Raw genomic sequence first — 15,837 nt, forward strand, 5'->3', positions numbered from 1 at the left:
CACACCAGAGTCCTTTGGTATGAAACCATTCACTGCAGCCAAAATCCCCCAGCTTGTGTGGACAATCTTAGCATTGAGTGAACCTGCGTATTTGTTGACTGAGCTATTTTTTTTTTAACCTCTGATGCTTTTAACACATTGCAGAAAAGGATCTTGGATTAGGTAGATGTCTGCAAGACGCCCCTTTCGTCCCAAGATCGTCACCCTCTTGTGAGATCTCTCCCCCACATTTAACATCCAGCTGCCTGCTTTCTGACACTTTGACCACAGTCCAAACTATGAGGTGGCACGATTACAGACGAATGCACCGTTCTAATGGACAAGTTGGACTGTTCTGCGTAAAAAGGATAAAACTGTCTTTCTTCCTCATTTAAAATAAGCCAGAGAATATACCCATGGATAGCTATGTGTCAGAGATAGATACATATTCTTTTTGGTGTTTTTGTTTGTTGGTTGGTTGGTTGGTTGGTTGTTTTGCCATAAGAATATTATATTGGGGGCACCTGGGTGGCTCAGTCGGTTAAGTGTCCGACTTTGGCTCAGGTCATGATCTCACAGTTCAAGAGTTCGAGCTCTGCGTCGGGCTCTGTGCTAACAGCTCAGAGCCTGGAGCCTGCTTCAGATTCTGTGTCTCCCTCTCTCTCTGCCCCTTCCCCACTCGTGCTCTGTCTCTCTCTGTCTCTCAAAAATGAATAAGCGTTAAAAGAATATATATCATATTGAAAAATTCTGACCAGTGAAGTGCAGGACCTCAGAACCCTGGAAGCTGTGGGTGCTTTAAAATGTCGCATTCTCCGGGCCTGTCTTCGACTTACTAGGTGTCCATTGTGGGCGAATTTTCCCCCATGGATGGGAGGAACCAAAGAAAGATTCCACCAAAAATTCCCCGCTCCTGTGGGGGGGGGGACGAGGTGGGGTGGGGTGGGGATTCCCCTTGCCCTGAGAAGGAATGACAAGACAGCAAACTTGAGGAGGGAATGTCAGGATGCCTTTTCCGGCTCTGGAAGCCAGTTGTGGCTAGAGAGTTAATTTCCTCCGGCTAAGTGACCCACATGGAGAAGGCTGCACAATGGCAATAAACACTAACCTTTTCAAGATTCCTCTCAGCCCCCCAAAGACCGGCCAGCTGGCTTCGCTTTGCCAAACTGCCTCATCCCAAACCATTGAGGAGGCCCTCCGGAGCGTGGGGCTTGGCAGTAAACAAAGCTGGGGGCTCAGTGGTAAACAAACTGGGGAAAGGCCGTCCCAGCTCAGCCCTCTGGACCCAGCTGCCCACTGGGCCGCCCGTGACTGACTGACAGAGTGCAGAGCCTCAGAGATGCGGCACTTTAGGGAGCCTTTGGGAATGCTGAAAAGGTTAGCTCTCGCCCATCCCCCATCCCCACGCCACCAGGGCACAGCGCTGGGCTGAAGGCAGAGGTGATGGATGGGCAGGTAGGGATGTTGGAATTTCCGGTCTGATGCTAAGGAAGTTGCAATCCCCCTTCTCCCACTTATCTGCATGGCACCTTTTCCAAGTCAGACACGCGCGCTTTCCAGAAAGCCATCATCAATAAAGAGCCTCACGGAGGGCCCTGCTGCAGGAGCCTCGGATAAAGACATCGCTGCGGGCTAAGATCAGTGTATTGACATCACACAGTTATATTTCAGCAGGATCCCCAGAGGACACTTCCTGCCAGTAAACACCTGGTTTATCGAGTATTTCTGTATTTTTTCTTCATGCTTAGAGTGCTTATTATCCTCCTCATAAATCCTGCTAGCTTTTTTTAATTTTAAAATCGGAGCGTAGTGAAATCAATGGCGATTGTCCAGCCTTTACATCCACTGCAATTGACTGGCATCGCTTCTGGCCCCGTGCTGCTCCGTGGGCCCAGCGTCCCGGGGCTGGTCGGAAGCCCACGCTGGCCAATGGTGGCTGGGTGAAAGCACACGAGGGCCCTTTTAATGCGACTCCACCTAGAGGCATTAGCAGATCTGGTGGCTGTAATCCTCTTAGAGCTCCTGCTGCCGTCCAAGCCTGCACCGGGATGCGAATGTGTGCGGCATTTAATAAGAACGCCTCCGTGAGTCCCAGGAAAGCAGACACAAGAGCTTCGGAGAAAAAACAAGGCCATCCCTACCACAAAGGAACCAGAAGCCTTCCAAATGTCAATACACTGCCACATTTTTCCAAACTTGCTGCCGGAGCGGCCTTTAACATCCCCAACGCCCTGCTGTGATCCACCAGCTACAAACGTCGATTGTTAATTGTCTGGCCACTACAGAGCAGCTCGTTTTAATATAGTCATGACATGAATGAGACCCAAGCTCCCCTTTGCCCCTCCCCTGAGGCACCTTGGATCTTGGAGGGAGAAGGGGGCACTGGGTTGGCTCTGGGACAATAGGGGCTAGTGTTGAGGTCAGCAATAAATAAGGGGTAACATTGTTTTCCCTGCTGGCAATCAGCAAGCCTTCCTTAAGGATTGAAATAACTTACATTTCTGGAGCGAGCAGCTGAGTAATTGAGAAAGAAGGCTCTGTTCCTCTTTTCAAGAGAATCTCTCTCTTTTTCTCTCTTTCTCTCTTTCTCTCTCTCTCTCTCTCTCTCTCTCTCTCTCTCTCCCTCCCTGTATCTCACACACACACACTTCTTTCTAACCCCCCTCCACTCCCCAACTCCTCAATTGCTGATCTTACTGTATTATGTAGAGCACGCCAGCTCTCCTCCCCTAATTTCTCTCCTAAAGAAAGTCTGGCTTAAAGGCTTGAGACGTGGCTGTGAAGAGTATGTTGCTTCAAGAGCCACTCCAGTGAAAACAAAAACGTCACGAGTAGGGGGATTGGGGCTCCAACATGTAAATAACCCATGTGACAGAGGCAGGAGAGAAAGGCATGTTCTTCTCCTTTCTTAATGCTACAGTTCTCTTTTACATACAGGCTCCGAAGACTGTTCAAAAAACTTCACAAGCCCCAACGGGACCATTGAATCCCCTGGATTTCCCGAGAAGTACCCACACAACTTGGACTGTACCTTTACCATCCTGGCCAAACCCAAGATGGAGATCATCCTGCAGTTTCTGACCTTTGACCTGGAGCATGACCCTTTGCAGGTGGGCGAAGGAGACTGCAAATACGATTGGCTGGACATCTGGGATGGCATTCCTCATGGTAAGTGATGTCGCTGTCACGAGACCCTTCTCAGGAGCTTCGCCTTTGCCTGTGAATTGCTTTAGTAACGATAAAAGAGAGAGAGAGAGAACAAAGACTTCAAAGCTCCTTAGGGTTTGTGTATGACCCATGATGACTTTCTCTTCGTATTCTTCACCAAGGATGATTTCAGAGAAATTACAGGAAGGCAGTTTCCTTTCTTGGAGGTATTTTTTTGGAGAAGGATAGGAGGAGAGTGAATAGGTACTTGGATGAGGATGAGAAAACCTATCGGTAATGTTCTTTTCTACCCCAAGTTGTCAGGATTTCCAGAGAAAGTGACTCAGTGACCATTATGCCCCAATAGGATGCCAGAGCCAGACTGACTAGGTTTGAATCCTGGTTCTGCTCTGAGCAGCTCTGCAACCCTGGGTAGGTCACTTAAACTCTGTGTCTTATGTGTATAAATAAACTGTTTTCATCACCATTATTATTACTATGATTTTACTATTATTAAGACAATCACAAATATCAAAAAGGTGCATCACCCAAGGCCCAGAGGAACTGGTGCTTCTCAGGGGGAGACCAACATAGGTCTTGAGCAGAATCTGTATTGGTGAAGAAACCAATTGTTCCCTTTTGTGGTCAGTATTAGTGTTTTGCACTATAAGGGAGACTTGATGGCTAAGCAGTTTCATTTCCTGAGAAAAGCCTAGGACTTAGTCAGAAAACTCAGGTTTGAGTCACAGCTCTGTTATTTCCTAGCCGTATGAACATGGAAAAGTCATGTGACCTCTCTGAACCTCAATTTTTTCTTCTGTAGAACAGGCATCATCATGACAGCTTTCTGGCCCATCCCTGAACAGAGGGAGAGAACAGAATGAAGCCAGGTCAGGGAAAGTAGGGTTGACCTTTGAACAATACTTGGACTGCCTATGCAGTTGAAAAATCCACACGTTACTCTGAGTCCCCAAAAACTTAACTGCTAATAGCCTACTGTTGACCGGAAGCCTTACCAATAACATAAACAGTCAATTAATACATATTTTATATATTATGTGTAGCGTACCCAGTCTTCTTACAATAAAGGAAACTAGAGAAAAAGAAAATGTCATTAAGAAAATCATAAGGAAAAGAAAATACATTTACAGGAGCGTACTGTATTTCTCCAAAAAAAATCCACGTATAAGTGGATCCACACACTTTAAACCCGTGTTGTTCAAGGGTGAACTGTACTTTTTAATGTCCAGGAAAAATACTACGTGTTGTTCTTAAGACCTATTTTTGGTCATTCTTTTATGCCAAGGCATACCCAAAGGATGCTCCATGGAGTGACTGGTGATTGTGGCAAGTGTAAATGTATCGAAAATGGAGTTTGACCTTCCCATGTCTACTGACTTGTCTTTGTCTTGCATGTCCAGTCGGCCCCCTGATTGGCAAGTACTGTGGGACCAAAACACCCTCTGAACTCCGTTCGTCGACCGGGATCCTCTCTCTGACCTTTCACACAGACATGGCGGTGGCCAAGGATGGCTTCTCTGCACGCTACTACCTGGTCCATCAAGAGCCACCAGACAGTGAGTTGGGCAGTTGGGAACCTCTGTCCTGTCCTTCCATCAGGGCTGTGAGGACATGTAATGAAGACAGACTGGCCTCTGGGAAAGGAGAGGGCAGTTCTCCAGAATTTATAGTAGCATCTGAGTTCAGGGAATGGGGGCTATATCTTCTTGCTAGGCAGAGATTAATGAAAATAGAACAGATGTCGACTGGGTACTCCTTTCTTTACAAAGTACGTATGTGTACCAAGAATTAGTTATTCCCAGAGTAAGTCTCAGAACCATCACAAGCCTCAGTTTTCCCATCTGTGAACGGAAGGGAGGTTAGTGAGGACGTCTCTGTAGAGTCCCCTACCCTGTGCTAACATTTTTTGAGTCTGAGGCTATTTTTCTCCCTCTCTAAGCCTCAGTGGCCATTGTCAGAAAACTGAGTAATTTTTACACCTCTCTCATATATATATATATGTATATATGATATACATATATATATATACATATACATATATATACGTATATATATATACATGTATATACGTATATATATATGTATACATATATACATGTATATGTATGTATATACATGTATATACATGTATATATATACATGTATATATATGTATACATATACATATATATACATGTATATATATGTGTATATATACGTATATATGTATATATATACATATATACGTATATATGTATATATATGTGTGTGTATATATATATATAACATCTCTGGCCCTGGGTAGAGCTTCTCTCACTAGACTGGTACACGCTTGCACTTTCACTGCACGCTTCCAGTATACACAGTTCCCAGGCTTCTGCTATGTGCCAGGTGCCGTGCAAAGCATAAAGTATAGCTCTGGCGCCAGCTGCCCTGGAACTTCCCATCCAGGCCATGAGTCTCCGGCCTCCATCAACGTTTACTCCCACCTCCTGAATCTTCACATCAGCTCCTCTAGGATGTGTGCCCCACATGTGCTGCCATTTCCACCGAGAAACCCAAAGGATAACTTTAAGTACTAAAGACGTACTTGAAGGCTGCTTGGAGCTGGGGAAATCGTGCCACGGTTGTAGACAGCTTATTGCGTGCCTACCTACGCACAGGGCAGCCTGGCCTGCCGGAAAGGTGACGAGTTTTGTTCTGGGTTTTGCTTTTGCGCTTCTTCAAAAAGCCCATGAAGATTGAATGACAGGAAAACAGTACTGCAAATTGCACCAGGGTCTGCAATGAGCCAGTTCAGTCACAGAGCTAGAGAATGGATTTGATAGCTGAAAAAATTGCTGGTCTTTATCAGACACGTGCACACACGAATATTGACCAGTGCCTGTGGTATCCGTGGGAAGGACAGCAATTGAGCTAATGGTGCATGGCCAGACTCAGTGACTTCTGGGTCCATTTGCCCAAGCAAGTGGCTCAGGGGAATGGAGTGACACGCCTGTGCTCGTGGAGAGGTGTCCCAAAGACAGGCATTTACTGCTTTGTGATGTCTGTCTTCTGTGCCAGAACTCGAGACAGTTGAGTGAAAGAAAGAAGCAAAAGTGCCTCCTGGGTGTTTATTAATAAAGCAAGCTTCCCACGATGTATCAGCCCACCCAGATTGCCACGGGTCTATCACACGTTTACCTGTATTTCAATATCGGTGCATCTGGTGTCTGTGAGCATCCGTAGCCTGCGGCACCAACAGTTCTTGTGCTTTAGATTGTATTTTTAATTTGTATGATGATTCTTATTTACCCACAGCCTGACTTCTTTTAGGCCCAATTTAGTTTCTTTCAGACCCAGAGGGGTTGTCAAAGTCTGTGACTTGGCAGGGTTGTTTTTTAAAATGCGAGCGTATAATGAGGTCTTTAAGATGAGCGAGTTCCTGCAAGGACTTGCCCCTAAGAGGGAGCAACATTTTGAGAGTCCCAGGGGTTCGAGGTTGAGAGACATAACTCTGCCTTTGACCATCTCCACTCCCCAGACTTCCAGTGCAATGTCCCTCTGGGAATGGAATCTGGCCGGATTGCCAATGAACAGATCAGTGCCTCATCTACCTACTCTGATGGAAGGTGGACACCCCAGCAAAGCCGCCTCCATGGTGACGACAATGGCTGGACACCCAACTTGGATTCCAGCAAGGAATATCTCCAGGTACTCACGCAGATGTACTAGAGGGTGTGCAGAGGGCACGTGTATTGGTGGACAAGGGAGGTGGCTCCTCGCCTGGAGCGGACAGAGGACACAAAGAAAATAAACACAGCCTACTCGAGAACCCCATTCATCCATCCGTCCAAAAACACATGTGCCAGGCACGAATAGACTTAGCCAGGTGTTGTGCTAACTACTGGGATAAAATGACAAGTAAGATGGACACTGCCGCTGCCCTTGTGACACTTACCAGGCCTCGGAGAAGTTGTTTGGCCTGGGTGCTGTTTGCCTCTCAGTAAAGATATCCATGGAACGTTCTATAAACAGTTCCAGATCTTCCTCATTCTTGGCAGAGGGAGGCATCAGAGACTTGGTAGGGGGAGGGCGTCTTCCTAAGGGCAGACTTGAGTCGCTAGCTGAGCATGGCAGCCTCTCATGATCTTTGCTACTTGGAGGGAGCCCTGCCAGGAAGGTTTTGCACATAGCTATCAGAGAAGATAGAACACATGGGAAAATGTCACTACCGGGAATGAAACTCTAGTTGCCCAGATGCTCTGCGGCATCTTTTCAGACTATTGTTTGCCTTCCTTCTGAATAAGACTTGCAGTTTGTGTTGAATAATCACCCTGAAACTACAGACTGGTCCAGCTCCCATCCCCCAGGGAAGAGCAGCTTCTGGGTCAATGCTAGAGCAATGACTGCTTTTATGACACACATACCAGACGGCCTGGTGACCCATTGACAATCCTGTCCTAGTTCTGATGTGACACAGTGACCTCCGCTCTGAGAAGGATGTTGTGGAACAGGCAGCAGGAAAGGGAGAAGGGCTACTTAGAAACTTCCAGGGAGTCCACAGAGGTTCTAACAGCACAGTCCTCCGGCCATTTTGTAACTGTGTCTCCTCTGCCTCTCCAAAAACCCTTCTGATCCTGCAAAGCTTCCAGAACGCTCTCCTTTATAATCAATGTCCCATTGATTTCACTCCTTATTTTTCGGCCTCAATCATAAACTTTCTCTTATTGCTATCCAGCTGTCTGTCATACACATATGCAGCCCCGCATACTTCTCTTGAATTGCTTACTATGCTGAGCACATAGTAAGTAGCCAATAAATGCTTCCTGACTCAAATTTTACCTGCGAGTGCTGGCTAAATTTTGATCACACAGAGGTTGCCATTAAGAAACGCCGTGGCCAGCAAAGGAATGGCATTCCTTTGGGTTTTTTCCAAAGCAATTTCCAAATGGGTTTGGCGTTGTGGGGAGAAAGGTGCCTCCAAATGTCGGCCATCTTCTTCATCAAGCGAAAGGTCAGGACTTGGTGCATAAGCCTAATTGCTTGGGCAGACTCTGCATGCCCTTTGACCCTTTAGTGACCTGAGTGACTAAATACACAATGGATTGAGGGACTGAGGGCACGGGAGGCAAAGCAGCCCTGAGCTGAGACGCTGCAACAAGGGGGTCATAAGTGAATTGGACTGGACTGGACTGGACTGGGGTGGAGTGGGCGGAGTGGCGTGGATTTAGCCATTGTTCCTTTAGAATAGCATCTGCTTTTACTACTTAAGGCGGGCTGTCGTCCAGTAAGAAGGGGTCACAGTTCTAGATGTTCAAGGATCCCTTTAAGATAAACTGACTACCGTCCATTCAGATTTGCAAAGAAGAGAAAAGCAGAAAAATAATCAAGTTACAGTTTCAAAGGTGTCCAATCCAGTGTCAAATAAGTCGAGATTAACCGTCCAGCTTGGAATTGCAAACTGATAACTGATCGCACTGATTCTGAGGGAATCACAGACACGACTTGTAAGCCGGGTATTCCATTTATGTCCTTTGAAGAAAAAGCAAGATGCTGCCCTCCTGTCAGGAGCTGCGGCCCCCTCACTCCTCCTCTGCTCTCCCTCAGGTGGATTTGCACTTTCTAACCATGCTTACAGCCATTGCCACGCAAGGAGCGATTTCCAGGGAAACCCAGAATGGCTACTACGTCAAATCGTACAAGCTGGAAGTCAGCACGAACGGTGAAGACTGGATGGTGTACCGGCACGGCAAAAACCACAAGGTAAAACCCATATCCCCACCTCAAAGGCATGCTGGGGTGGTGCAGGAGGCTTGGGACCAGAGGAGCTTCCAGTTGACCCCACAGAGGGGAGGAGGCCTTGTTCCGTGAGGTTCAAATAATTGATGGAGGCGTGGGAGGCGGTGGCCCTGAAAATATCCTTTCTTATGCTAAAGCGATTGGAAAACACGGTTTCTCCGACAGCCAGGCTGCTGTTGCATGTCGCACAGCAGAGAGAGAGTGAGCAAGCTTGCGGAGTGCTCTCTGACTGCAAATGAAGGAGAAAATGCGTTCCCAGTCCGCGCCTCCCTGCACAGGATTCATTGAGCATTTATGGCCTGAGTCCCTTCCACATGCTGGGTTAACAATCACAAAGCCACATGAAACTGTAGTTCAGGAGTTACCGAGGTCTGGAAATGAAAGGGCACAAATCCTGAGAGGGACTCACAATGTCCCGAAGAAGAAAGAGGACAATAAATAATGAGGAGAAATTCAGTTTGTCAGGGATGGGATCTGAACTGGCAATCACGCTTGGCGGCAAGGCATTGAATTCTCGCAGCTGGTGTCTTCAGTGTCTGTGGCCCCCAGAGGTGTGGCCGTGTGGGTGATGTGGGGTTTTTGTTGTGCACAAGGATGAATGCTGGCGCTCGGCTTACTTAGACACGTGGCATTCTGCCGGTGAGCGGGCCCGGGCCGGCACTGGCGATACACTGCTCGTAAGGTGCACGCAGCGTATAGGGGGCTTATTGCAAGTGGCTGGTGGTCTCACCTGGGCGGGGGGAGAACACGGTCATGCGCTGGCTCCCAGCTCTAGGAGGAGAGTGCCTATCCTTCCCTGAATGGAAGTGGGGACAGGCAAAGAGACCCTCCTCTTTAGCGCTACGGTTCCCCTGTCTGTCACGCTGTGAATGATCAAAATGGGACACGTGGCACCGCACCTAGAGAGGCCAAAGATCCTTTGCAAACACAGCCTCCTTGTCTCCTACCACTGCCCCGAGGCTGCTTGCCCTCGCTGGGGAGACTGGAAACCTTGAACCGAGAAAATACTCCACTGTAATGTCGGCACTGATTCTCTCTGGAAATGTGAGTTTTTAAGGCAGTGGATTTTTTTTTTATTATTAAAATTGCCATAGTAACGTGGCACCATTCATCTGAAAATCACGGCTTCTAGATATTACCAGGTGTCACACACACACACACACACACACACACACACATACACACACTTTCCTCATTTCACGAATAGGGAAAGTGAGGTAGTTAATTGAAGGACCTCCTCACCTTAACATGTTCAACCAGGTCTGGTTTCTCACTGACTTTGTTTATTTCAGTTGCAAATATCGCTTGGAAATGGCAAGCCGGAGCTGGCACTGGATGCTAGGTGCATGGGCTGAGTCCTCTCCCCAACCTACTCTTTTTCATGCCTTCTCTCCCCACCCACCCTGCTCAATAAGAAACTGGTGGAACCTAGAAGCTGAGCCAGGCAGGCGAGGGCCCGAGCTGAGTCGGAGTGGGTCCTGAGGGAGAAGGAGGAGTTTCACCTGACAGCCTCCCTGTCCAGGCGCAATGACTAAGCAGTGCTGGCCAGAGGGATACTGTAGCATAAGCTGATTTTAAAAGCACGCAGATGGACTGGGATGCTATTTAAAACACTATTTGTAGGAAATCTGCTTTCGGAAATACCTTAGCACTGCACATTTTGACAGAATGCTGTCCTCCCTGGCTTTATCCCTGGTATTCATTCTGCAGGGAAGCTATTCCTGAGAATTGAATTTAGCTTTCTGGGCTCCTTTGGAATCAGTCTCAACTTTTTCATATTGGATGCATTATTCTTTCTCTCTCTCACTTTCTCTTCTCACCCTTGGCTAAATTTCTTTGCCCAGGAGCCAAGGGGTAATTTCATTTTCATTTTGTTGTTGTTGTTTGGTTTTTTAGTGAATCCGTCCTGCTCACATAAAAAGTGCTGGGGCAGAGGAAAAGCCCCTTCCCTTCCCCATTAGATAATTCATTCTCTGGCTAACCTAGAAGGAGGCTGGAGAATGGAAAGCCTGCCAGTAAGGCGTCACTCCCTCCCCACGCTCCCTTGCCCCACCGCGGGTGTGGTGGGTGACGAGGGAGACCTGCCCGTCCTCCCCTCCAGGGGTGATCTCTGCTGCTCCCCCATTAGCAGATCCGTCTCCCAGATGTCTGTATTTAACGTGCAGATTCCGCACCGTTCAAGGGGCGTCAGCGCGGCTCTCTGGGCTGTTCAGGTTGAAATAGTTGAGTGAACCGTGCCAAATAGATTTGTCAAGTCTGCTGCAGTTTGATTTGATGCCATGAAGGGGAGGGGGGTGAGGAGGGGCGTCGGGGGCAAGAGGGGAAGAGGCTTCGTCTGGGTCGGTCGCTACCGCTAGGTTCCTCTTTGTAGCCGCTGGATGGATGGTGGGCGCCACGCCAGGCCGGCCAGTACCGGGTGGTGGGCTTGAAAGCACAATTCAGGACCTGTGAGCGAAGCATAGCAGAGGGGAAGGCGGAGGCTGTTCTGCTCCACGGTGCAGAGGGAGGGTTTGCAGACGCAAGCCCGCGCGCGGGGTGTGAGGAGGGGATGGTGCCGTTGGGGGCAGAGATGTAGGAACTTGATTTCCATTCCTGGGTCCCCGGGTCAGCACCAACACGGTGTACCAAAGACCAGGGAATCGGGGAAATCGGAGAAAAACAAGATGAAGGAGTGCTGGAGGTGGTGGGGGATGGCTATGCTATCTCCTTGCTACACACCGTTTACAGTTTGGACCCAGACCAGGCTGAGGCAGGGCCTGGGCCTATGGCCGAATGACTCTTGTCCAGGAAGTGGGGACCAGGGAGCTCTTTCCAGCCTCCCTCGGCCTCCGAGCAGCCTCCTCTTTGTCTCTTCCCACCCAGTAGGTCGTGACGAGGTTGCCTATGGGGGAGGCATTCCGCTATCGTGGGGGGTATTGCGAGCATCCTCCTGGCAAAACACAGCCGACTTACGCAGGCCACATGTACAGCACATCCCCAAATCCTTATCCAATTACACATGCCATAAATATATGGAACCTATGATTTTCCTATAGGGTGGGCCCTCCTCATGCATATTTATGGCGTAACCACAAGGCAGAGAGCTTGTCCGCCTGATGGAGCCCATATCCAGCCCATGTGCTCCCTTAGATTATACAAATTGCTTCAGATCTATTTCTTCAGAAACCACAAGTAGAAAACGACTGCTTTTGGTTTCGCCAGCTATATAAATAACACCCCAAACATTGACATAGTGTTGTAAATACGGTATTAGAAGGTTCGTGTACGTGCCTATAATTATAGGCACAATCATGTGCACACAAACCAAGAGAGGGGCATAGAGAGAGATGGGAGTAGCTGGGGGCATGAGGCCTTGGCCAGGACCCCACTTACCTCTGACTTGCTGATTCTGGGAGTGTGCACTGGAGGGAATGAGACCGAGACTTCTAGTGTCAGGACAGAGGGACAGAGGCCAGTGCCCTTATGTGTCTAAGCAAAAGCCCTTGCCTTCCTTCCTCCCCTATTTGGTAAGCGTGGGCGTCTCCTTGTTGACATAGCCCCGGCTACCTTGCTCTTAGTCACAATGCTGCTGGCTGTTCTGATGTACTTGGAAGAAATCTGGGCTCAAAGAGAGAGTCTGTGGGGGTGCTAAACATATCTTGATGGCCAGACTGAGGATGGGAGGGGGAGGACAGGGATGAGGTCCAAGCATTTTCAGAATTACCCTGTAATGAGTGGCGGAAACGCACGAAGCTTGTCATACTAATGCAATCGTGGCCGCCAACGGGATCAGAGAGCCTTCAGGTACCACCTCATTCACTTCAGAATGTGGCACTGTTTCAAAGACTGGAATCGCAGCTCTTAAAGTAATTTGCCCCAGGACGTGGGGAACCATGGAGTCCCCGTGAAAGGCACCTGGTCCTGGGGCTTTGATCTCTAGGAGGGTGTTCCCAGCAATCTGTTCTAGGCCTGGCCTTCGTCTTGGATCCAGAGGGAAATCAGCTTCCTAGATGTTCAGTCTGAGGGTCTAGAGGTGTGCATATTCCTGGAGAGCCTCCATTGGTTTTGAGATCTGAAGTTGGGCTCAGACAGTGTGACTCAGCACGGCAGGCTCTTGGAGTTACATCACAGAATGGGCTGCATCCTAGAATCTTGAAGATGGAGTTGCTTTGCGCTTGATTCAGCCATATCCCTTCAAGACACTTAAACACCTCACTTCGAAAATTATCTGCCCTATATTTATTTTCTGGATTAAAACAAATGACTTTGAAAGCCACTTGAGAATTTTAAACCGTCTGAAAGTATCAGAGACTTAGGAGGAGAGAGAGTGGTGTCCTGAAACCAAACCCCCCAAATCAGTCGGCGGACGGAACCACGCGGCGTCTATTTTCAGATCCCCTTAGAGGATGCACTGTGTGACCTTGGAAATTTCTCTTCATGGCTCCGTGCCTCAGTGTTTCCGCCTGCCCAAATGGAATGGTGCTGCGGCAGCTCTTGGCAGAGCACCTTGGGATCTGTAGATGGAAGGCTGTCTGCAGGTGGAATTAGTGTATTAGATCCACAAAGCTCTTCTTGAGCAGAAGCAAGTTATCAGTTTAAAAAGTAACAAGGCCCCATGGGATATGTATCTGCCTCCTTTAAGATCGGAGGTCTGGAAGGGACCTGATAAGTCACCCAGACCTTTCCCTGCATCCGATGGCCCCTGCGCTGGAGCTGCCTGAGACGAACGTTGCCCTCCTCGGCTCCAGTCTTCTGTGAGGGATGCAGTCGTTCCCCTAATTAACAACGCACAGTTTTCAAAAAATACCTTTTTTTTTTTTTAACCTCCTGGCGGATGACTGCATTCCCCTTATCCTTTTCATTGTAGTTTTTGTTTATTGTGTATGAGATGACGACAATGACACAAGCTGTCAGCTGGGAAATAGCCTCAGACTTCAGAAGCCATGCGTATGGTTGCCTCGTCGAACCAGGGTTGCGTATATTCCGAAGAGAGCCGATGCCCTTTCGAAATTCATGTCCCCTGGTTTCTCTGCCCCCTACAGTTATAACTGAGAAGAATCCAGGGCCCTACGTAATTAAGTTTGTCCCTTATCCATTTGCCATGGGATGAGCTCAGACCCTTAGCCTCTCCACTTAGGAAGCCCAAGGGAAAATGTCATTACACATAAGCTTGGAACCTTTTTTCTATCAGGCTCCTGTGGCCGGCTTCACCCAACTCCCATGGGTGCTGAATTGTCTCTGGGAGCTGAGGCCAGCCTCCCTGGCGCTTACGATGCTCCCTGCCAAATTCCCAATGCCTTCCATCTCACTGCCGTGCACCGAGGCCAGTGGGACAGAGCGAGTGAGCAGGGCTTATAAAAGGGTGTAGTGATTCTGCTGGGGCTGGAAAAACTCTTCTTTGCCCTAACCCCAGCGTCTCTAGATGAGCGTTGGAGTGAACACCTCATCTGGTAGGTTGTCGGGTTCTTTGCCATCACCATTTCCCTGCTCGGAGATTTGCTGAGATTCCGCTGGAAGAGGAATGCGGTTGGCAGAGAGTCTCCGGAGCCTGACTCCCATACCCTTTCACGCTCTCTTCTGCCCACCTGCAAGTTAAAGACACCTTCTCAAAAAATGTGACAATGTGAGAATGCCTGTGTTTCTCTCCCGACCTTCCTGGGAGGACATTGGCCACTCCCTTTCATTGCTCTGATGCTATACTCTCCCCCACACCATCTCTCCTCTAGCCCCAAATCCCTGAGCTGCTCTCCCCTCCACTTCTCCTTGGTGCTTTCCTGTCTCCAGTCCCAAAACCCTAATCCTGTTAGTATGCTGTGTTCCAGGGCTCGGCGTCTCGATGGGGGTAACATAATCCTGCAGTAAATCTAACGGGGACCCACAAGGCACACACAGATGGGATGCACACGTCCCACCCACCTCCGCCCTCACCCTCAGGAAGAAACCGGCCTCCCCCGCCCTCCACCCCATGACATGTCCCTGCTCCTCTGTCTTCTCCTTTGCATCAGCAGAGCTGCCTGATGACAAAAACAGCCCTAAGTAAAGGAGCAGGAGACAGGAGGGCATCATGGTCATAAATGAGCATTTGGTAGCTAAGGAATTTTCTCTGCCCTGCCCCCCTTCTTCCCCTCCCTTAAAGTCTCCCCCACTTCTCTCTCATATCTGTATATGTATACACATCTATATGAGACACATCCCTTCTGACTCTGTGTCTGGCTAAGTTCCCACATCCACTAGAATGAAAGCAGCTTTAAAAAAATTTTTTTATAGTCTTTAAGGAGGAGTTTTAAGAGAGAATTGTCAGGGCCATGATTTACAAAAAGGAAAAAAAAAGCGTCCATTACCTTAACATCGTTGTCCCCGAGTGCAACAGCCCCCCTACCCTGCCCCCCACCCCTTGCCTGTTTGGCGCAACAAATTAATTAAACAGGATGGTGTTCATTGATTAACAATTTATTTTTATGTGTAGGCCCGGTGGCTGGTTTTAGAGAAGATGCCAGGGAAGAGGGTGGGAGAGAGCAGACAGGCCTTTGGTTCTGCAGTGAGGATGAGTCCATTCAGTTGTTTCAGAGAGAAATTTTTAAAATCTGCCACTGGTTTCCCCAGTTTCTGCCCTCTGTTCCTGCCACCTCTCCCTTCTGCCTGCTTTGTTCTCCTCCTCCTTGAGTGTCCGTGCCAAGTAGATTGAAAAGGAGAACTTTGGATGCAATGAAACATTTATTAGCGGAGAGAAATATTTATTTAAAAAAAAAAAGGGAAGAAGAAGAACATCTCCTGCACAATTTCTACCTCAGGGCTCCAGCACTGTGTTGCCTTTGAAAAATTGCCTGCTTTCTTTGCAGTCCCTGGAGCTGGCCATGTTCAGATACTTACAGCAAAATCGGAATAAACTGTAGGTCATGCCATAGGTAATGAAGAGACAGGCGTGTGCAGACTGAATACCAAAGCCCTACT

General features: G+C 48.5%; 1 protein-coding gene across 3 annotated transcripts in view; it reads left to right on the top strand.

Annotated features, from left to right (window-relative positions):
- The window catches only part of NRP2 (neuropilin 2), a 116,506-nt gene that overhangs the window by 38,073 nt on the left and 62,596 nt on the right, over positions 1–15,837 (top strand). For all 3 annotated transcript variants that reach the window (XM_042949850.1, XM_042949851.1, XM_042949853.1), the window contains exons 4-7: positions 2,917–3,147; positions 4,548–4,703; positions 6,650–6,819; positions 8,716–8,871. In XM_042949850.1, the coding sequence (XP_042805784.1) occupies positions 2,917–3,147; positions 4,548–4,703; positions 6,650–6,819; positions 8,716–8,871 (713 nt within the window). The remainder of the gene's footprint in view (positions 1–2,916; positions 3,148–4,547; positions 4,704–6,649; positions 6,820–8,715; positions 8,872–15,837) is intronic.

This window comes from Panthera leo, chromosome C1, assembly GCF_018350215.1.
Source record: "Panthera leo isolate Ple1 chromosome C1, P.leo_Ple1_pat1.1, whole genome shotgun sequence".
NCBI classification, from domain to species: Eukaryota; Metazoa; Chordata; class Mammalia; order Carnivora; family Felidae; genus Panthera; species Panthera leo.